Raw genomic sequence first — 24,335 nt, 5'->3', positions numbered from 1 at the left:
GCACAGTGGTTAAAAATCCTCCTGCCAACGCAGGGGACACGGGTTCGAGCCCTGGTCCGGGAAGATCCCACATGCTGCAGAACAACTAAGCCCGTGCACCACAACTACTGAGCCTGCGCTCTAGAGCCCGAGAGCCACAACTACTGAGCCCTCATGCCATAACTACTGAAGCCCACGTGCCTACAGCCCGTGCTCCACAAGAAGAGAAAACACTGCAACGAGAAGCCCGCGCACCACAACGAAGAGAAGCCCCCGCTCACGCAACTAGAGAAAGCCCGTGCACATCAACGAACACCCAACACAACCAAAAATAAGTAAAATTAAAAAAAAAAACTGTGGCATATCCATCCAATGAAGTACTATTCAGCAATAAAGAGGAATGAATTTCAACATTATGGTCAGCGAAATAAACCACACAAAACAGAGTACATTCCATTTAAATAAAATTTCTTAAAAGAAAAATCTCATCTATAGTGATAGGAAGCAGATCAGTGATTGCCTGGAACCATGGGTGGATACTGACTGCAAAGGGATACATATTTTATATCTCCAGTGTGGTCGTGATTACACAAGTCTATATATTTATTAAAACCAATGAATTATATGCTTAAAAAGGGTTTTATTGCATGTAAACAATACCTCAGTAAAGTCGACTTAGAAATTGAATCAGGGCTTCCCTGGTGGCACAACGGTTAAGAATCCACCTGCCAATGCAGGGGACATGGGTTTGAGCCCTGGTCAGGGAAGATCCCACATGCCGCAGAGCAACTAATCCTGTGCGCCACAGCTACTGAGTCTGTGCTCTAGACTCCGCGAGCCACAACTACTGAAGCCCGTGCCTAAAGCCTGTGTTCTGCAACAAGAGAAGTCACCACAATGAGAAGCCGGCACACCAGAACAAAGAGTAGTCCCTGCTCTCTGCAACTAGAGAAAGCCCACGCTCAGCAACAAAGACCCAATGCAGCAAAAAATAAATAATTTTTTTTAAAAAAAAGAAATTAAATCACCACAGTAGCATTATTTACAGTAGCCAAGACATGGAAACAACTTAAGTGTCCATCAAGTGATGAATGAATAAAGAAGTTATGGTGTATATATTTACAATGGAGTATTATTCAGCCATAAAAAAATAAGGAAATTCTACCATTTGCGACAACATGGATGGACCTTAAAGGCATTATGCTAAGTGGAATGACTCAGACAGAAAAAGACAAATACCATATGATCTCACTTATATGTGGAACAAAACAAAAAAGAACAAAAAATCCCACCAAACTCAGAAAAACAGATCAGACTGAGGAGGAGGGGGAGCGGGGAATCAGAGGAAGGTGGCCAAAAGGTACAAACTTCCAGATATAAGAGAAATAAGTACTAGGGATGTAATGTACAATATGATGACTATAGTTACCACTGCTGTATTAACATACAGGAAAATTAAGAGAGTTAGTCCTAAGAGTTCTCATCACAAGGAGAAACTTTTTTTTTCCTTTTTTCTTTTCTTCATTTTCTTTTTATTGTATCTATATGAGATGATGGATATTAGCTGAACCTACTGTGATAATCATTTCACAATGTATCAAGCTATCATGCTGTACACCTTAAACATATATACAGTGATATATATCAACTGTTTCTCAATGAAATTGGAAAAAAATTAAATCAACTTTCAATAAATATGTAAGTATGAAGAGACTTTCTGGAAGATACACAAGAAATGTTAAAAATTCTTGCTTGGGTCTTCCCTGGTGGCGCAGTGGTTAAGAATCCGCCTGCCAGAAAATTATAAGACACTGATGAAAGAAATTAAAGATGATACAAATAGATGGAGAGATATACCATGTTCTTGGATGGGAAGAATCAACATTGAGAAAATGACTCTACTACCCAAAGCAATCTACAGATTCAATGCAATCTCTATCAAACTACCACTGGCATTTTTCACAGAACTAGAACAAAAAATTTCACAATTTGTATGGAAACACAAAAGACCCCGAATAGCCAAAGCAATCTTGAGAACGAAAAAAGGAGCTGGAGGAATCAGGCTCCCTGACTTCAGACTATACTACAAAGCAACAGTAATCAAAACAGTATGGTACTGGCACAAAAACAGAAAGATAGATCAGTGGAACAGGATAGAAAGCCCAGAGATAAACCCACGCATATATGGACACCTTATCTTTGATAAAGGAGGCAGGAATGTACAGTGGAGAAAGGACAGCCTCTTCAATAAATGGTGCTGGGAAAACTGGACAGGTACATGTAAAAGTATGAGATTAGATCACTCCCTAACACCATACACAAAAATAAGCTCAAAATGGATTAAAGACCTAAATGTAAGGCCAGAAACTATCAAACTCTTAGAGGAAAACATAGGAAGAACACTCTATGACATAAATCACAGCAAGATCCTTTCTGACCCACCTCCTAGAGTAATGGAAATAAAAACAAAAATAAACAAATGGGACCTAATGAAACTTCAAAGCTTTTGCACAGCAAAGGAAACCATAATCAAGACCAAAAGACAACCCTCAGAATGGGAGAAAACATTTGCAAATGAAGCAACTGACAAAGGATTAATCTCCAAAATTTACAAGCAGCTCATGCAGCTCAATAACAAAAAAACAAAACCCCATCCAAAAATGGGCAGAAGACCTAAACAGACATTTCTCCAAAGAAGATATACAGAATGCCAACAAACACATGAAAGAATGCTCAACATCATTAATCATTAGAGAAATGCAAATCAAAACTACAATGAGATATCATCTCACACCAGTCAGAATGGCCATCATCAAAAAATCTAGAAACAATAAATGCTGGAGAGGGTGTGGAGAAAAGGGGACACTCTTGCACTGCTGGTGGGAATGTGAATTGGTTCAGCCACTATGGAGAACAGTATGGAGGTTCCTTAAAAAACTACAAATAGAATTACCATATGACCCAGCAATCCCACTACTGGGCATATACCCTGAGAAAACCAAAATTCAAAAAGAGTCATGTACCAAAATGTTCATTGCAGCTCTATTTACAATAGCCCGGAGATGGAAAGAACCTAAGCGCCCATCATCGGACGAATGGATAAAGAAGATGTGGCACATATACACAATGGAATATTACTCAGCCTTAAAAAGAAATGAAATTGAGTTCTTTGTAATGAGATGGATAGACCTAGAGTCTGTCATACAGAGTGAAGTAAGTCAGAAAGAAAAAGACAAATACCGTATGCTAACACATATATATGGAATTTAAGGGAAAAAAATGTCATGAAGAACCTAGGGATAAGACAGGAATAGAGGCGCAGACCTACTGGAGAACGGACTTGAGGATATGGGGAGGGGGAAGGGTGAGTTTTGACAGGGCGAGAGAGAGTCATGGACATATACACACTAACAAATGTAGTAAGGTAGATAGCTAGGGGGAAGCAGCCGCAAGGCACAGGGATATTAGCTCGGGGCTTTGGGACAGCCTGGAGGGGTGGGATGGGGAGAGTGGGAGGGAGGGAGACGCAAGAGGGAAGACACATGGGAGCATATGTATATGTATAGCTGATTCACTTTGTTATAAAGCAGAAACTAACACACCATTGTAAAGCAATTATACCCCAATAAAGATGTTAAAAAAAAAAAAAAAAAGAATCCGCCTGCCAATGCAGGGGACACGCGTTCGAGCCCTGGTCTGGGAAGATCCCACATGCTGCGGAGCAACTAAGCCCATGTGCCCCAACTACTGAGCCTGCGCTCTAGAGCCCGTGAACCACAACTACCGAGCCTGTGTGCTGTAACTACTGAAGCCCACATGCCTAGAGCCCATGCTCTGCAACAAGAGAAGCCACCGCAATGAGAAGTCTGCACACCACAACGAAGAGTAGCCCCCGCTTGCTGCAACTAGAGAAAGACCGCCCACAGCAATGAAAACACAACGCAGCCAAAAATAAAATAAACAAATAAATTAAAAAAAAAACATGAAGAACTCTTGCTTGCTTCTGGAGAGCAGGAATGGGATTAGCAGACGGGGTGGAGAGTGGAAGGCTCATTTTTATGTAATCCCTTCTTTACTATTTGAATTTTCACATGATCATATTTTAAATTTTTAAACTATCTTATTAAAAATAAAAATTAATTTAACAATACATACTCCTGAACAGAGCCAAAAGCTTAGAAGGGTGATGTTCACCAAAATGTTAACTGGTTTCCTGTGGGTTGTAGGATTACAGGTCATCAACTCTTTTCATCTTCATATTTTGCAACACTTCCTTATTTTTTGTAGATGAACACATCTTTATAAGTAGATAAAGGACAAAGCTATTTCCACATTGGGGAAAGTGATGCCATATATATAGAGAGAGAAAGAGTGGAGCTACTAGAACCTGGATGCTCCTGAAAGCTTCCAGAGACTCCACTCTCCTTAACAGGTTACTTTGTTGCTAGTTACAGAATTCCCTTTAATCCCACAGCAGCAAACACATAGGTTTCATTTCTAGTCAGCAGATTGCATGAACTTTTTTTTTTAATTTTATAAATTTATTGATTGATTGATTGCTGCATTGGGTCTTCTTTGCAGCACGCAAGCTTTCTCTAGTTGTGGCGAGCAGGGGCTACTCTTCGTCGCGGTGCGCAGGCTTCTCATTGTGGTGGCTTCTCTTGCTGCGGAGCACGGGCTTCTCATTGCAGTGGCTTCTCTTGTTGTAGAGCACAGGCTCTAGGCGCACAGGCTTCAGTAGTTGTGGCACGCGGGCTCAGTAGTTGTGGCTTGCGGGCTCTAGAGTGCAGGCTCAGTAGCTGTGGCGCACGGGCTTAGTTGCTCCGCGGCATGTGGGATTTTCCCGGACCAGGGCTCAAACCCGTGTCCCCTGCATTGGCAGGCGGATTCTTAACCACTTTGCCACCAGGGAAGTCCCTGCATGAACTTTTTTTTTCTTCTTTTCTACCATAAAAACAACATGAATCTTAGATCAGGCAAAAATCTTAGAAACATTTTCTTAAATGTGTAAAAACAGAAGCCCCAAGGTGACACAACTCACCCAAGGCCTCGCAGCTGCTGGTGCCCAGATCTCAAGTCTCCTGACACCCTATCCCTCCCTCCTTACTGCTCCTATGTGAGCGCTGCACCCACCTCAGCCCAGAGGACAGCCTGCAGGGAGTGAGGCAGCATAGATTTTGGAGTTATGGTTTCCTCTAAACTGTTACCAAAAAGAGGAAATTCTATTTACATGAAGGAAAGATGTGAGCATGAATTCTTCAGGAGTGCTGTGCTGGGGGCTGGGCGGGGGGGCAGTGGATAATGTGAATGCTCATCACATTATCGCAGACAACAACTGTTCAAGTCAGGCCACTCAAATTCACCTCCCATTTTAAACAGTCAGCCCCAGAGAATGGAGGTACCTCAAATACACAGCAAGCCCTCCCTCCATCTCTCACTTCCACCGTCGAGCTCCTATACTAAGAGCACCTTCTATGAGCAACACGGTATTTATTGTTCCAAGAGTACGGCATTTGGCATCGACAGACCTCTGTTCTGGAACCTATCCTGCCACCAACTAGTCTTTCCATTTGTAAAATGGCTCTAACACCTGCCCTTCCTACCTCAGTGAGCTGTTGTAACTAAAAGGGTTCAGAAAAACTGCGAGGTGCTGTTCAACGTAAGGTACTACAACCATGCTCTTGAGAGTTTTGATACAGAGGGAAGACCAAAGGGTTCTCTGCAACAAGAGAAATTCACAAGCTAGGAAAGGACAAAGGCTTCCTGCTGGCACTCTGACCAAGAGGGGCTAATAGGAAGGCTTCGTGTGTGGGGATGGCTATACAGCCCATGTCTGTCTCCTGGAAACCCAGAAAACACTATTCGGTAAGAAAAAATCACCCAGTCACCTCAACTGTGCCACTGACCCCAGAGGCCATCTCAGCAGTAACTTCCAATCTGTCTTCTTTCTTAGCTCTGGAGATGCCAGACTTGACTTCAGGGATAGGAAGGGATTATATTCCAGCAAAATCACCACCAGAAATTTTCACCTGCCACATACTAATGGAGCCCTGAAGGGACCCTTACAGCTCATCTGCCCATGATTCCTAAATCTGACTTGTCATGAGAATCACCCGCAGGGCCTTGTAAGAACAAAGATCTTGAGCCTTGCCCAAAGTTTCTAAATCTCTAGAGCAAGCTGAGACCAAAGAGTCCATATCATTAAAGCTCCCCAAACAATTCTGAGGATCAGCCAGACTGGGGTACTCTGTCATTTTTCATAGGAGGTGTCAGTGGTTAGGTAGAGCCGGGGGTGGGACTAAGATCCAGCCCCCATCTGCCCATTCAAGAACTTCCCCCCGCCCTCCCCCCAAACCTGCTGCCTCTCCTGAAATCTTACAGCATCTACTCTGAGCCCAGACCATTTCCCCTTCATAAATGAAATGTTCCCCAACTTGCAAACCCAGGAGCCATCTTATTCCACCGAAAGAACAGGACCTAACTTAAGCCCAGTTCTTTACCAACAGGGGCTTCAGACCTCTCACTGTACTAGGCCACTCTGCTCCTGTGTCCTGTCACTGTCCAGAGCCTAGAACTTAGAAGCTAATCAACTCTGTCCTCTTTACAAATAATCGTTTTTCAGGTATTGACTCATATATGGCAGTAATCCCAATTATACAAACAGTGGATGCTATGGAAAACTACTGACATTAGTCTTTTATGAATGAGGAAGTAGCAAATTTCTTCCAAATGTAGATTCTCTTGGGATACCTTTGAAATGAGTGGGAATTTCCTGAAAGCAGGTGGGCATGTCACCAGGTGGGCCAGCCTGACAGATGCCTGGGGTCAGAGCGAAGCCAGCGTGGGTTTAACACTGGAGTGGGGTCGTGAATCAGTCTTAACAAGTACTTTACTAGTTTGAAGGAGAAGGATATGTTTACAGAGGAAACAACCAATGTTATGGGAAACAGTGTCCAGCATACTTAAAAAGTATGACTCACATACTATACAATTCTGTAAAAAAGGACTCTGTAATATATAACCAAAAAACAGAAAACTCGGAAAGTGACATGTCCAAGTCCACACAGCTACTAGGAGCATGGTTAGAACCTGCCTTCAGGACTGGGACCCTGGCTTCTGGGGGCAGCTGAGCTGGATTACTGATATGGCGCAGCTCGTGGGGAAATCCAAATGCATCGTCCCAAATACCATCGTCTCTGCTTTCACCCCCTCTGTTGCCCAAGCTATCAGGGTCTACTGATATTTCAGATATTTCACTTGTTAAATTATGGGTAAAAAGAAAGCAATTTTTAAACTTACACCTTTATATTCAATTTCAGTATTTACTGAATGTCTGCTCTGAGTCAGATATCCTGGGCCTCAGGAAGCACAGATGAGTAAGACAGTTCATTACGTATCACACAAGGTACAACGACACCAAAGCCCGCCCCAACTGTATGGCCCAATTGCGAGGAGAGCATTTTGAGCAGTAATGATAAAGGAATTTGATGATTTCAGTCTGGTCTCTGGTGAGAACTTATCCACATCACAAAAGTCCAACCCTTCCAGCTCATCCTCAGACTTGTGAAGGCATGAACTGTCAGGATGCCAGCCTGAGTATAAGGCACAAGCTCTGAATATTTCAACAGCAGGAAATTTCCACTCTGAGGCCTTGGGGAGACCAGGGGTGGATCTGGAGACAGAGGGAAGCCGGACATGATGCCCAAGGTATAACTTCTGTAATAGCCCCAAAACCACTGGAGATGTGAGCTCCAAGAAAGCACATTTCACTTTTTCAAACAGTTTAACTTTGGAGCAATTTACAAAGTGACAGGCAGTTGTGCTCCATGAGAACCCAAGGTGGTTCCATCCTGTTCCTACCTCCCAGTGACCAGCAAGTTTGCGCGGGATCTCCAAGCCCAGCTTCTCCCATTCTCGCTCCTGGTACTTCTCATACTGCCGGTAACCTGCATACCCGCCACCCGTCACGACCAAAAAGAGCAGGGGGCGCAGCAGGGACAAGGTTCGGGCAGGGGCAGTGTGGACTTTTCTGGCATCTGTAACAAAAAGCAGGAAAATTTTGAGCCTGGGAAAAGGGACGGGTATGAGTCACGCAAACACAGCACCAACAGGAGGGCTGGGAAAAGCCCTCAGCAAAGCTGACTGGACCCGGAAGGGATCTGACAGGGAGGTGCAGCCCTGGGTCACTGCAAAGACGCTGCTGCCTCCAAATTCTATCTAGTAAGGTACAAACTTCTTTCCTGTGACACTACAGTGCACCCCAAATGCCACCATAATTACAGAATTTAAGATGAAAGCATTGAATTGCAAAGAGGTCAAGAAATGAATCCAGGTTGCCCCGCTGGATACCAACAGGGCCAGGACTGGGACAGGTACCATTTCTCACGCAGGCTCTCTGATTTTACTTTTACGATCCAGGCCCAGTTCTGACTGGACAGTAGTATTCTCCCAAATGCAAAATCTCGTAAGCTCTTACAGTTCAACGATAAAAGATAAATAGTCCAATTTTAAAACGTACTAAGAATTTGAATAGATATTTCTCCAAAGAAGATATATGAGTGGCCAGTAAGCACATGTAAAGATGCTCAACATCTGTTATGGTTGAATTATGTCCCCCTAAAATTCATATGCTTAAGTCCTAACCCTTAGCACCTCAGAATGTGACCTTACTTAGATAAAAGGCCTCTACAGAGGTAATCAAGTTAAAATAAGGTCAGCACAGTGGGCCCTAATCCAATATGACTAGTGTGCTTATAAAAAGAGAAAATTTTGGGACTTCCCTGGTAGTCCAGTGGATAAGAATCTGTCTTACAATGCAGGGGACACCAGTTTGATCCCTGGTTGGGGAACTAAGATCCCACATGCCACAGGGCAACTAAGCCCACGCATCACAACTACTGAGCCCGCGCGCCACAACTAGAGAGGAGCCTGTGCACGCACAGCAACAAAGCGAAGAGCCCATGCGCCGCAATGAAGGATCCTGCATGCTGCAACTAAGACCCGATGCAGCCAGAAAACAAGTAAATAAATTTTTAAAAAATAAATTAAAAAATAAAAAGAGAAAATTTGGAGACAGACACACACACAGGGAGAATGCTATCTGAAGACGAAGGCAGGGATCGGGGTGATGCTTCTATAATACAAGCCAAAAAAGCCAAATATTGCCAGCAATCCTTCAGAAGCTAGACAAGAGGCTCTCCCTCACACCCCTCAGAAGGAAGCAGCCCTATGACACCTTGATCTTGGACCTCTAGTCTCCAGAACTATGGGAGAATAAATTTCTACCGTTTAAGCCACTCAGTTTGTGGTACTCTGTTCCAGTAGCCCTAGCAAACCAATACATCATTAGTAATCAGGGAAATGCAAATCAAAACCACGGTGAGATACAACTTCACACCCACTAGGATGGTTTTATCAAAAAGACAGATAATTGTTGGTAAGGATGTGGAGAAACTGGAACACGCATACACTGCTGATGGGATTGTAAAATGGGGCTTCAGTTCTTCAAAATGTTAAACATAAAATTACCACATGACCTAGCAATTCAGCTCTTAGGGAAGTGAAACATACATCTACACAAAAATTTGTCATGCATGCTCCACAGCAGCATTATTCATAATAGCCAAAAAGTGAAAATAACCTAAATGTCTATCAACTGACGAATAAAAAAGTGGTATATCAATACAATGGAATATTAATAAAAAAGGAAAAAAGGAATGAAGTATTGACACATACTACACATGAACCTTGAATACATTATGTAAAAGAAGTCAGCCACAAAAGGCTGCATATTGTATGATTCCACTTATATGAAGTGTCTGGTATAGGAAACATACTAGAGAGACATAAAGTAGGTTAGTGGGTGCCAGGGACTAGGAGTAGGGAGAAATGGGGAGTGACAGTTTAATGGATCAAGTGCTACTACTGTGGGGGGGTGAGGAGGGAATGAAAATATTCTAAAATTAGGTAGTGCTAATGGTTGTACAACTCTGTAAGTATAAAAAAAACCCACTGAATTGCGTACTTAAAAGGGTGAACTTTACGGTATGAAAACTGTATCTCAATAAAGTTATTGTTAAAACAAAATCTCAAGAGCTGACTTCTCAGTAGCCTGCACAAAACCTTCATCCTGTCCTTGGCTTCCAATGGAAGGAAATCATCCTGCCCATTTGTCCCTGTCCCTCCACCACCTTTTGGTTGTTGCTGTTTCTTTTTCTTTCTTTTTTTTGGCCGTGCCAAGAGGCTTGTGGGATTTTAGTTCCCCAACCAGGGATTGAACCTGGGTCCTCAGCAGTGAGAGCGTGGAGTCCTGACCACTGGACCGTCAGGGAATTTCCTGCTGTTTCTTTTTTTATTTTTATTTTTTTATTTTTTATTTTTTAATTTTTTTTTGCAGTACACGGGCCTCTCACTGTTGTGGCCTCTCCCGTTGCGGAGCACAGGCTCCGGACGCGCAGGCTCAGCAGCCAGGGCTCACGGGCCCAGCCACTCCGCGGCATGTGGGATCTTCCCGGACCAGGGCACGAACCCGTGTCCCCTGCATTGGCAGGCGGACTCTCAACCACTGTGCCACCAGGGAAGCCCTGTTTCTTTTTTTTAAATGAACAAGTATAGATGTCATTAATCTCCTCCATTTTCTGATTACTCCTAATGAACCCTTACTACTTAACAACTAAATATTCTACCTCTGACCAGAAAATCTTGTCAAAAAGCAAGAAACATTTTTTTTTTCCTCTTTCTGAAATATTTGGTGATGAGAGAACTGTTGTACACTCCCTACCTGCACTGAACCAGCACCCTAGGCTGACTGGTCACACTCTCCTGCATGCTTCTGCTACACTGGACCTTTCTTCAACTATAGGTCTTTCTCTTACCTTCCACAGGCTTACTTTACTCCTCCAACAGGAAGTAGTAAGCAGAGGGTGCCCTCCACTCCTGACCGCCTCTCTGCTGCATTTGTCACTTTAAAAAAGCACAGCTTTTCTGCAGATCCAAGATTCTGGCTTGATTTCTGAGGCTTCCCCTGAACCCTTCAAGTGATTCCTATGTGTTCCAGCCTGCAAGTCCTAATTAAATAAGTAACACCCAGATGTGCCCCTATTAACTACCTTAATAAGCCTTTTGTTTTTATTCTCATTAACCATCTCATTTTATTCCCAAGGTATGAGTACTGGACAGTCAAAAATAGCCTCCAGTATGATAGAATAAAAAGGATTTTTAGTTAACAAAGACAATATACATTTTTGTACAGGTTCAAATAGCTGCTTACAAGATCCAAAAAGTTCATAATCCAGTGCTGATGAGGGTGTGGGGAACTGATGTACTCATGAGCACATCCTGCTCAGAGGAGTGTAAACTGGGACAACCTTCTCTGAAGAGTAATTTGGCTTAAATACCAAATTATAAAATACATAAACCTTTTGATCCAGTAATTCTAAGTCTACAAATTTATCCTGAGGATGCACAAAAATATGTTAGTACAGAACTGTCTGTAATAGGAAAAGACTAGGAGCAACTTAAATGTCCAACACCAAACAGTACAGTCATGCGACGGAATACTACACAGCCAGTAAAAACAATCAGATAACAGCAGCTAATGCTTCAGTGGTACCTACATGCCAGGTACTCTAAGCACTTTGCAGGCACAATTCCATCTGATTCTAACAACAACCCTATGAAATACCTGCTGTGTTTACCCCAATTTACTGACAAACTGAAGCAGAGAGGCCAGCATTGGTTCTAATTGCTACTTACTTGTGGAAAAGGTTCTGAGAGGCAGCTTCCTTAAGGACTGAAGGAAATGGCTCAGGGCAATGTCTTCACAGTGATGGCGCCTACAATCAAGCAAAAATGAAGCATTAAATATTTTTTTAATTAAAAATAAATTAGTGGATCAACTTCTAAAATTTGAATATAGTCTATAGATTCAATAACAGTATTGTGTCTGTGTTAATTTCCTGGCTTTGACCATCGTACTGTGGTTTTCGTAAGAAAACGTCCTTATACAAAAAGGGCTCAAATATTTAAAGGTAAAGGGGCATCAAGTGTTTCAGAAAAAAATATATACAAACACACACTCACAAAGAGAAAAAAAGGGAGAGGAAGGGAGAGAGAATGATAAAGCAAATATAGTTGGTATTTGGGGAATCAGAGGACAATGTATTTGGGAATACTCTGTACTATTTTTATAACTTCTCTGTAAGTCTAAAATTTTTTCACACACAAAGCTGCTCTTTTCTTAATTAAGTATAAGAGCACAATAAGAAGTAAACCCGGCACTTACACAAAGCCATACGTTTCTTCACCACAAACAAAGAGCTATACACAGCCTTGTAGCCTCTAACCCCTACTCATTAAAGAACCTAATAAAGTGGTTGAAATTTTAAACTGTTTTTTTTTTTTTTTTTTTTTTTTTTTGGCTGCGCCGCAGCTTGCAGGATCGAACCCATGGCACCTGCAGCGGGAAGTGTGGAGTCCTACTAACCACTGGACCACCAGTGAATTCCCTAAAATTTTAAACTTTAAATGTTTGCCCTGGAAAAGAAATGACACAAACCAGGCTGAACTATTCTAATCTACTTTGAGTTTGGAAGGCTCAACTGGTTTGGAATTTTTAAATTAATATTTGTGGCTACTTTGCCACAAAAGCTACTTTCAAAGAGTGAATAGGGTTTTCAGGCATTCTGAGAAAAAAATGACTACTTTCATGGCTTCAAGCTCTAAGAAAATATTATTTCCGATTCTTTCTCTTCTTTGTTTCCTCTTCACCCAGGGAAACTGGACATATACCCAGTGGCAATAAGTGACTTGACCAGCAAGGAAAGCATGAATGAATTTTTAGTGAACTGGCTCTCTCCTTAATCAAAAAGCAAACACCCCACCTTCAATTCAGATAGCACTTAAGTTCCCCCAAATATTGGCCTGAAATCTAAAGTAAAGAAACTATGTCCTTGTCAGTGTTTTTTTTTTCCCTTGAAGCCCTTTATGAGAGAAGCAGAAATTTACTCTATGAATGTCTAAACTGCTATTTTTGTGGAGAACAGAACTGCATTTATGACTTTCATACAATGATATTGACATTCATGGATAGTCAGTAGTTATGTCTCACACAGACATCCTGTAGATTTTATCAGATTTAAACAACTTCGTTTTTTCACATGAAATTTCCTTGACTTAACAACACTCTCACAGCATGGTGGTAACATGACCACTCTGATTCTCCTACAGGCAAGCAAGGTCTGTATGGAGAACAAGCCTGGGACCATGACAATCACCACCCCCTCAGAGGCCAGGTGGATGGACAGTTATTAACACAAAGGAGGGTGTGTTGCAGTACCTGAATGTTCTTTCAGCAGTGAACAATGCTCACCTCTTAGACTGGGCACTCCCACTGCAAAAGCTAAGCGCCTAAAACCCTGCTTTCCAAATGGAATAAGAACAAGAAGTGTAAAATCTGACTAAAGGCTGTATTGTTGTGTTGTGCACACTGCTATATTGTGTGTTCCAGAATTGCTGCTGAACCCCCTAACTGAAAGAACGTTTGCAGACTGTTGAAAAAGGCTTTTTTTGTGGGGAACGGGGTGTGGGCTGGGGGAAGTACAAGTGGGAGATAATCATTTATCCACTGTAACCCAATGCACGGCACTCAGGTGGCTGGTTTGCATACAGATCTTCCTGAGAACAGAGTCTTAGTCTCTTGTCCACTGCTGTAGCCCCAGCTCCTGGAACAAGTGCCTGGCAAACGCCCCAGTTGCATCAGCTTGTCTTTCATTCCTGGATCATTCCTATCCTCATATAAATGTTGTACTTTCTCCAATCTTACAGAAACACTGTCCACCCCACTGCAGGCTCTTTAAAAGAGCAATGTTCCCTGTCATCACTTCCTACCCCCCCCCCCCCCCCCCCCCCCCCCCGTCTTCATCCCACTCAACCAGGCTTTTGTTCCCACCACGTCATCTCTTGTCAAGGTCACCAACTTCCACATTGTCAACCCCAACACATATTTCTTGGACCTCGTGTTATGTGACTTCTCAGCAGCATCTGCCACTGGTGAGCCCTTCCTCCTTTTTTTTTCCCCACTGATGTATAATTGACATGTAACATTGTATTAGTTTCAGATGTACAACATTATTCCCTATTTGTATATATTGTGAAAGGATCACAATAAGTCTAGTTAACATCCCTCACCATACATATTTACAAAAACTTTTTTCTTGTGATGAAAAAGATCTACTCTCTTAGCAACTTTTAAATATACAATACAGTATTGTTAACGGTAGTCACCATGCTGCACATTACATCCCCAGGACTTAGGTATTTTATAAGTTGTATCTTTTGACTTCATTCACTCTCTCCTTCTTGAAACACATTTAGCCTTTGGGACCCTGATCTTCCTACCTCTCCAGTCTCTCCCTAACTTCAAACAGCTGCCGTGCCCAGGGTTCAGACCTCATCTCTGTCTGTGCTCTCCCTGAGACATGTTCACCCAGTCCCGCAGCTTTAAATAGCCAGATACTGAGGACTCCCTCACTGCTCCTTCAAAGACCTCTGGACCATATTTCCACCTGGCTACCCAATATCCCCACTCTGAATCACCTCAAACTGAGTTTGTCCAGAACAGAATTCTTGACACTCCCTCACTCCAGTTCAACCTGCTCCACCCCCAGAGCTGTCCATCTGTGGCAGAGACTAGCCAGATGGTTATTAAATCCACTTCCTCTACCCAACAGACTACATTTCCCAGCCTCCCTTGCAATAGGGTGTGGCCACATAACTGAGTTCTAACCACTGTAAGAACCATTCAGGCTTCCCAAGCTGTCCCGTTTCAGCCTGTTTGATGCAAACATGCAGACCTTTGGAAGCCATGTGTTAAAGATGTCAGGAGATGGGTCCTCAAATCACTGCTGTCCTGCAGATCAGGAGCACCCACTGGGACTTTACATGATTGAGACCAACACTTTTACTGTGTTAAATCACTGAGATGCTGGAGTTTACCTGTTACCACAGCAACACTGCTATAATTAATATACCATCTCAGAAAAAAGGCACCACCATTCACCCAACTTCACAAGTCAAAACCCTAGGGACTCCTTTTGTAAGTCCTTTCTTTCTCACTATCCACATTCAATCCAGTGACAAGGCATGAAGCCTCTACCTTCAAAATATGCCCATATCTGCCTACTTCTCTGACACCACTCTCACTCTGGCCTGAGCCACCAGATCTGTCACTGAAGGACTGCACTAGCCTGTTCTCCCTGCTTGGCTTCTGTGTCCCATTCACCACAGAACAGCCAGAGTGACCTTTTCAAAACAGAAAATAAGATGAGACCCTATGTAAGTGGTCCTCACTGAACCCTCAGACCTCCTGCTGCTTCCCTTCTCCTCACTCACCTGCCCCGATTCCTTGCACACTCATGCCTCTGCATTTGCTGTTTGCTCTGCTGGGCATACTCCTCCAGCTGGCTCAGTCCCTCCTCATTCAGTTCTCTGCTCAAATGCTTCCTCCTGGTTGGTTTCTCCTCACCACAAGCCCAAAAGTTGTCCCTCTGGAGCGTTCTCTAACCCCTTAATTACCTGCCTTTATTTTTCTTCGTAACACTTCTCACTACCCGAAATGAACAGATTTTATATATATTCACTCATTTGTTTACTGTCTGTACCCCTCAAATGCAGGGGTTTGTCTGTCTTCCCCCTGGACCTCAATCTCAGCAGTGAGATTAAGCTTCAGAGAAATGAATGGCTGGCTAGGTTCAATCACATGTACCTTCTACATGGTGAACTCACGTGGGCCTCCTGCAAGAGGGCAATTAAAGCCCAGGATTAAGCACTCAAGTCTGATTGTGGGGCTCAAATCTCCATCCTGCCACTTACTAATTAGCTGTATGACCTTAAGGCATTTCTTAACTAATCTTAAGCCTCAGTTTCTCCACCTGTAAAAACAGGACCTACCTCATTAGGAATAAATGAGACAATCACATAAAACCTTAAGCCCAGGCCCTGGCACCTAGTTACATATTACTATTATTAAAAGTAACAGAGTTGATATTCAGCTGGCACACACTGGGATGGCCATATTAACTGTCTGTGACCACTCTGAATGGTTTGTGTCCACACTGTCATAGTTTTAAATTATTTTTAACATCACCCCTGGTGGTAACACTAACTATAGTCCTTGTGTCTCTCCTGCTTTTTAGAGCTGTGAAAGTTCTGAAAATGAACTGGCAGGCCTCTTGAAGGCCTCATTCCACGTTCTATCTCATATTATTTAGTAATGTTTTCTTGCTCTGCTACTAAACTGTGAAGTTCTTTAAACATGAGGCCTATATCTTTTAATTCCTCTCTCTTCCCCTGCTCTCCCTCCCCCTCCCGATCCCTGGCACTGCAGTTGGCAGTGGTAAGAATGTCATAAGTATTCCTGAAGGAAAGTCTTGCACAAGCAACCACTCCTTGGGCACTATGTCCATACTTGCCTGAACCTAAGAATCATCCAGGACACGTGTAAAGAACACAGCTGCCAGAGCCCCAACCTATATCTACTGAACCTGAATTTGGCAGTATTGGGGGATATACCTGGGACTCTCTTTTTCTGATAAACACCCACCCCATTTTTTCATCAAACAAATTTGGGAAACATGGCCCTAAATTATCACCCATAATTGCCTTCTTTTGGTTCTCTCACCTGTCACCTATCACCCAGGTACTGAAAAACTTCCCTGCAATATGAGGTTTTCAAACATATGTCTCACAGACACTGCTTTACTTAAAAATCATGGAAATGTTCTCTTTTGGGGTTTTTTTGCATCTATAGTTCCCATCTGGATATGTAATACCTTTGAAAACTGAATTCTTATTGTACCCAAATCCTCACCCTCCTTAAATTGCACCTAAATCCAGTCTTATCTACCTACACTGGTACTAAAGTCATGACTCTTTTTCCCTTTCCCTTTTTAAATGATAATGAGTGAAGTACATCCTCCTCACCATCGTTAAACAAAAAAAAAAAAAAAAAAAAGAAAAAATTTTAGGAGGATCATTTTTTAGTCTTTCCAACTTATGACACATTTTAGATGATTTCACTACTGACTCATAAACAGCACACCTGGTAACAATATTAAAACCACAGACTCTCCTGTCCAAGTCCTAACAGTTACCATCACATTGCAGAGCCCCCTCCTGAGAAAGTTACACCATTTCTTAGTTAATAATAGAGTGAAGCTTCCTGTTCAGGGCAATGACAGTTTCTGTTCCCTTTCAGTCCGAAACCAGTGTCCTTACTTCCCAAAATTACAGCGCAAGCTTTGGTCAACGCTGACAAAATGAAGGTTGCCTGAAACACAAAAGTACCGTGTGTCTCTCAAACCTTAGCTCTTTGAAATGACACGGAACAGCAGACTGAGTCATAGCTACCAACATTTTAATCCATTTTCTGAGAGTCCAAATGTTCCCAAGCTGGTTCTTACATAAGCTATTTCGAATAATGAATGTCCTCACGGTGGGCAGCCTGAGGGAAAGGTCCTTGCCTGAAAGAGAGAGAGGTATCCGGGTAGGGGTCCCGGCTCTGCTACTAACTGGCCGGGTGAAACTGAGCAAGTCCCTTCCTCTCTCATGGCCTCAATTTTGCTAACTCCAAAAAGAGCCTGATTTAGATGATCCCTCTAACAACCTAAGAGTTGGGAGTCACCAGAGTAACTAAGACCCCATTTCCATCATGGACGATTTTGAGATAACCGAGTCCAACCCTCTCGCTTCAAAGACCAAAAATCCGATGTGAAAGCCGCCCGACTCCCAGTCCAGTGCTCTTCCCACATCACGCCACCCCTCCCAGCAACACGAATCCCTGAGAAAGAGGCGTCCAGCCCTGCCTCGGCTGTAAGTGGCGGGCACACAGCCTATTTCACTGGTTGGGTCTTTTTGTTTATATCTTTGTTTTTTGTCCCTTGTGAAAAGGGCAAGGAGAGAGCGCTTAGGATAGACGCGGAACGCCCTACCCGGCGGCAGTCGCACCTGCTCGAGAGCTCCAGGTTAAGGTGAGTGCCTACGTCTCCACTCGAGCTCTGCTCAGGGCGAGCCCGCAACAGAGAAACGATTCTTCTCTCCAGACCCCAGTTTGGCCCGGGCCACCCCCCGGCAGGTCCCCAAGCAGCTGTACCTGCTCCGCCACGGCGCGACCCCGCGCAGCAACCTCAAACAACTCAGCCCCACGGACGCCGCCATCTTGTCCCCAGCTTCTCGGCGGGACACGCCCCCCTTTTACACGCTGGTCGCACGCGCGTGACGTCACGAGCCTCGAACTCACAGCGCCAATGAAGAACGCGGAGTGTGTGAGGGCAGAGCTGTCTAAGCTCCTCCCCCGGCTGCTCCGGGTACCCTCCGCCTGACACTTCCGGCAGCTAATGGTCTAGGTCGGATAGGTGCAGCCGGTGGCGGTGCTTACAGTGCTAAACCTGGACCTGGGCACAGCGTTGCCAGTTCTCCTATTTCCTTCTGACGTGCGTTTCCGCATCTGCCTGGAAAATCTGATTTACTCAAGGTCCGAGAATGGATCACCTGAGCTAAATCGTTCATTTTACGGATGGGGAAACTGAGAGCGTCCACAACTCAGCTACCATTGACTTAGCGCTTCCTAAGTGCCAGGCTCTGTGCTGATGACTTAGCATGCATCGTGTCTCATTCTTACCTCCCATCCCTGTACTATCTGGGAGTCCAGAGACCAGAGGTCTTGGATCACCTAGAAGTGCAATTAGTCGTCGAACGAGGTGCCAGGTGTGATAGCGCGTGCTCCTGCAAAGATTCCTGATCTTCAGATTTAAGGGAAAATAGACTTTTCAGTAGTATAAGCTTTTTTTTTTTTTTTTTTTAGTGGGCAGAGACTAGAGACCGCCAGCCAGCCCTGAGAATTATTCTCATTTTAAAGATAGAGAAAACAGAGCTCAGGAAAGTTAACCATTAGAATGCTCAAGGGCACACAGCTATAAAGGAGAAAAGCTAGAATTTGAACATACATCTCTGATTCTAAAACCCATGATCTAACATCCTTCCTTTTAAGCCCTTTGCCTAGAATCTGGCTGAGTACGGGTCCCCAAACTGAAGGAATACAGCTCCTGTTTTTTCTCCCCTAAGCTGCTAATAGCACTTGTCTTCACCAGGCGTTTGACACAGGAGGAGGGGTATGTTGCCTGGTACCTGCAATTATTTCTACATGGTTATTTAAGCTCAACTAGGGCATAACCGGGCCCTACAGGGAGCCTAACAGGGAGCAGATTTCCTATTGGAGAGGAGACACTTCCCTCTATGGTTTTCAAAAGTCTGAAGAGGAGGGAAAAAAAAAAGTATAGAATTGGTTTTACTATTCAATTGAGAGTAGTAACTCAAAACCAGGGGGAAGAAAAAAATGGGAGGGGGAGATTATTTCAAAATGAAATGCATTTGGGGAAACTGGATATTCACATGCAAAAGAATGAAGTGGACCCTTACTCTACACCATATACAAAAATTAACTCAAAATGGATCAAAGACCTAAAGCTAAGAACTACAACTATAAAACTCTTAAAACATAAGGGAAATTTTCATGACATTGAATTCAGCAATGATTTCTTGGATATTACGCCAAAAGCACAGGCAACAACAAAATAAGATAAATTGTATTTCATCAAAGTTAAAAAGTTTTGTGCATCAAAGGACACTGTCAACAAAGTGAAAAGACAACCCTGAGAATGGCAGAAAATAGTCACAAACAATATATCTGATAAGGGTCTGGTATCCAGAATATATAAATAATTCCTAAAATTCAACAAAAAAAATAACCGAATTCAAAAATAGGCAAAGGACTTGAACAGACATTTCTCAAAAAATAATATACAAATGACCAATAAAAGATGCTCAACATCACTAATCATTAGGGAAATGCACATCAAAAGCACAATGAGATATCAACTTCACACCCATTAGGATGGCTATTATCAAAAAAGAAAAAGGAAAAAAACAAGTGACAAGTGTTGGCAAAGATGTGGAAAAATTGGAGCACTTTTGCATTGCTGGTAACAATGTAAAATGGCTGTGCAAAACAATTCGGTCGTTCCTCAAAAAGTTAAACATAGAATTATCATATGATCCAGCACCTAGGTATAATCTAAAAGAATGAAAGCGGGGACTCAAATAGAGACTTATACACCAATGTTCATAGCAACATTATTCACAATAGCCAGAAAGTGGTTCAATAGATGAATAAATAAAATGTGATATATCCATATAATAGAATATTATTCAGCTATAAAAGCATGCATGAAGTACTGTTACATGCTACAACAGGAATAAACTTTGAAAACATTATGGTAAGTAAAATTAGCCAGACACAAAAGGACACATATTGTTTAATTCCACTTATATGAAGTGCTTAGAATAGGCATATTGATAAACACAAAAATTAGAATAAAGGTTACCAGAGGCTGAGAGGACAGGGAAGGGGGATGGGTTCAGAGTCTCTGTTTGAGATGATGATTAAGTTCTGGAAATGGATAGTGTGATGGTTGTTTAACATGTGAATGTACTGAATGACACTGAATTATACATTAAGTTAAAAATGAATTAAAAGGTTAAAATGGTAAATTTTATTATATTTCAACACACACACACACACAAAGCAGTTAATAACAAGTGTTGATGAGGATGTGGAGAAATCAGAATAATCTTTCTGTCCCTATAGATTTCCCTATTCTGCATTTTCATATGAATGGAATCATATAATATGTGGACTTCTGTAACTGGCTTCTTTCCCTTAGCATAATATTTTCAGGGTTTGTCCATGTTGTAACATGTATCAGTACTTCATTCCTTTTCATGATTGAATAGTATTCCATTATATGGATAGACCACATTCCTTTATCCAGTCATAGCTATGGACATTTGAGTCATTTCCGCCTTTTAGCAATTATGAAAAATGCTGCTATAAACATTCATATACAGTTTATTGTATAGACATATAATTTCATTTCTCTTCTGTGTATACCTAGGAGTGGAATTGCTGGGTTGTATAGTTTAATTGTTTGAGGAGCTGACAGATGGTCTTCCAAAGTGGCTGCCCCATTTTACATTCCCACCAGTAGTGTATGAAGGTTCCAATTTCTCCACATCCTCACCAACACTTGTTATTTTCTCTCTTTTCAAAATTACTATTATCATTATATCCAATCTAATGGGTATGAAGTGCTGTTTCATTGTGGTTTTGATTTGTATTTCTCTGATAACTAATGCTGTTGAGAAATTTTTCATGTGCTTATTGGTCATTTGCATATCTTCCTTGTAGAAATATCTATTCAGATTCATTGCCTGGTTTTTTTTTTGGTTTTTTTTGTTTTTTTTTTTTGCGGTATGCAGGCCTCTCACTGTTGTGGCCTCTCCCATTGCAGAGCACAGGCTCCGGACGCGCAGGCTCAGCAGCCATGCATGGCTCACGGGCCCAGCTGCTCCGCGGCACGTGGGATCTTCCCGGACCGGGGCATGAACCCGTGTCCCCTGCATCGGCAGGCGGACTCTCAACCACTGCGCCACCAGGGAAGCCCACATTGCCTGTTTTTAAATTGGGTTATTTATCTTTTAATTATTGAGTTGTGTTCTTTATATATTCTAGATACAATTCCCTTATCATATATATGATTTGCAAGTATTTTCTCCCATCCTTTAGGTTGTCTTTTCATTTCTTGATGGTGTCCTTTGAAGCAAAAAAAGTTTTTAATTTTGATGAAATCTCATTTATTTTTTCCTTTGTTGATTGTGCTTTTGGTGTCATATCTAAGAATCCTTTGCCAAATCCAAGGTCATGAAGATTATACCACGTTTTCATCTAAGAGTTTTAAAGTTTAAAAAAGTTTTGTATATGGTGTGAGGTAAAGATCCAACTTCATCTTTTGCCTGTGGCTATCCAGTTGTCCACTGATTGATTTTCGTTTGTTAAATCAACCTGACATTGCTGGTTATTGTGTATTATCCTTTTTATCTATCACTGGATTGAATTTGCTAATATTCTGTTTAGGATTTTTGTATCTACATTATGAGAGAGAATTGGACTGTTACTTTCATCTCAAACTGATTCAGGTGTATGAAGTTAGGTTCATTTCACCATACACTTATCCAGTTATTCCACTACTATTGCTGAAAAGACTTTCCTTTCCCCATTGAATTGCATGGTGTCTTTGTCAAAATCAACTGAACATCCATGCATGGGTCTATTTCTGGGTTCCAAAGATTTCCATTTGTTCCACTGATCTATCTTAATTATGGTTGCTTTACTTATAAGTCTTGAAATCAGGTAGCATGGATTCTTCAACTTTGTTCTTCTCTTTCAAGATTATTTTGGCTTTTATAAGTCCTTTGCATTTCCATAAAAAATTTAGAATCAGTTGGTCAATTTTAGCAAAATGCCTGGTGGGATTTTGATTGGGACTGTGTTGAAACGAGAGATCAATTTGAGGAGAACTGACATTTTAACAATATTGAGCCTCCCAATCCATGGACCTGATAAATCTCTCCATCTTTGACTGTTTACAACCAAAAATATGGTATGTAAATTAGTACTGGCATACTCATTTTATTGCACTTTGCTTTATTGTGCTTCACAGATATTGTGGTTTTTCACAAATTGAAGGTTTGTGGCAACCCTCTGTCTAGCAAATCTACTGGCACCATTTTCCCAAAAGCATTTGCTCACTTTGTGCCTCTGTGTCATATTCTGGTAATTCTCACACTGTTTCTAACTTTTTCATTATTATTATATTTGTTATGGTGATCTGTGATCAGTGTCCTGTGACGTGACTATTGCAAAAAGATTATGACTCGCTGAGGACTCAGATGATGGTTAGCATTTTTTAGCAATAAAATTTTAATTAAGGTGTGTATATTTTTAGATGTAATGATATTGCACACTTAATAGACTAACGTATAGCATAAACATAACTTTATATGCACTGGGAAACAAAAAAACATGTGCAACTCACTTTATTGCAATATTAGCTTTATTGTGGTGGTCTGGAACCCAATGCCCAATATCTCTGAGGTTTGCCTATACTTGTATTCATTCCTGGTCAAAGCAAGCACCTTAGAACATTTAAATTCCATCTATTCTCTTCCAGCCTTTTGTGATGACATTGTTATACTTCATTCTATTAGATTTTGTTTTCATGAGGATGTCCATAGCAGCTGTATTCGTAAGATGCCCAAACTGGAAACAACACAAATGTCCATCAGCGGGCGAGACTATGGATGAACGAATCATGGTGTGTTCATACAATGGAATGTGACTGTGCAACAAAATGAACAAACTCACAGGACTTGCAACAAGGAGGATGAATCTCAAAAACATTACATTGAGCAAAATAAGTCAGACATCCATAGAGTAACATTGTCTGGTTGCAGTGCTATGAAATTTAAGAGCGGGCAAAACTATAATATTAGAGGGATAGAATTCTGAATAGTTGCCTTCCTCAAGGCAGGGTGATTAACTGGAAGGTGCCTGAGGGAACTTTCTGGGGCAATGGAAATATCTGGGTGGTGGTTACATGGGTATACATTTGTCAGACCTCATCAAATAATAAATGTTAGTTCTGTGCATTCTCCAGTGGGTAAATTATACACAAGAAAAAGAAAATATCTGGGAAAACCAAAACCAAAAACTACTGATTTACTTTTTTTTTCCTTTTTTTTTTTTTATTAGTTTGTTCCATGAAAACTTTTCCATTTTCTCTCTGACTTGTACTGCAGCCAAGCAAGTTTTGAAAAAACAGTTTTCTACTTTTGTTTTCCAGAGACCATTTCTGGAATGATCATTTTAAAGCCCAGGCTCGATGTACAGTGAGGGACATGACCCTTTTCTTTCCAGCCCACCTACTGTCACACCAGGTCCTAGTTGTATTAAAAGGAGGAGGAAACAGTGCAGCTGCTTGAGATAGATTCCAGGGAATTTGCCATGGTCAGATGGAACCCTCTGCTCCAGACTCCCCTGGCTACCTCCCAGCAGCCCTTTGACATGCACTGGACTAGAGGCTTCCAGCTACTTCTGTGTTGACAATGGTCTTCTTTGGTCAGGGTAAGTATATGGATTTCATGTGCTGACAGATTTTGTTTCATCTCATTTTTCCTTTAAGTCATCTCATGTAGAAACGCATTAGATTGGCGAGTCCCCTGGTAAAATCCTAGGGGAAGGAGTTTCCTGAGTACAAGTAGAGATGCTTATCCTCCAGAGTGAAGGTTGGCAAACCAGGTGCCACTGCCTGTTTTGTAAATAAAGTTTTATTGGAACACAGCCACACTCATTTGTTCATATATCACCTACAACTGATTTCCTGCTACAACCACAGAGCTGAGTA

General features: G+C 42.0%; 1 protein-coding gene across 2 annotated transcripts in view; it reads right to left on the bottom strand.

Moving 5' to 3' along the window:
* Positions 1–18,195, bottom strand: part of PISD (phosphatidylserine decarboxylase) — a 38,523-nt gene extending 20,328 nt beyond the window's left edge. Inside the window, exons 1-3 of one of the 2 annotated variants that reach the window (XM_065889791.1) lie at positions 18,128–18,195; positions 11,734–11,813; positions 7,840–8,015 (exon numbers count right to left, since the gene is read on the bottom strand). In XM_065889791.1, coding sequence (XP_065745863.1) covers positions 7,840–8,015; positions 11,734–11,813; positions 18,128–18,192 — 321 coding nt within the window. In that variant the 5' untranslated portion in view covers positions 18,193–18,195. Of the gene's footprint in view, positions 1–7,839; positions 8,016–11,733; positions 11,814–18,127 lie in introns of those variants that run through there. The other variant, XM_065889790.1, reaches the window with a different exon arrangement.
* Between the last annotated feature and the right edge of the window lie 6,140 nt (positions 18,196–24,335).

Source organism: Phocoena phocoena, chromosome 13 (assembly GCF_963924675.1).
Source record: "Phocoena phocoena chromosome 13, mPhoPho1.1, whole genome shotgun sequence".
Taxonomy (NCBI): domain Eukaryota; kingdom Metazoa; phylum Chordata; class Mammalia; order Artiodactyla; family Phocoenidae; genus Phocoena; species Phocoena phocoena.
The sequence above is the reverse complement of the archived record's forward strand: the minus strand, read 5'-3'. Positions and strand labels throughout refer to the sequence as shown.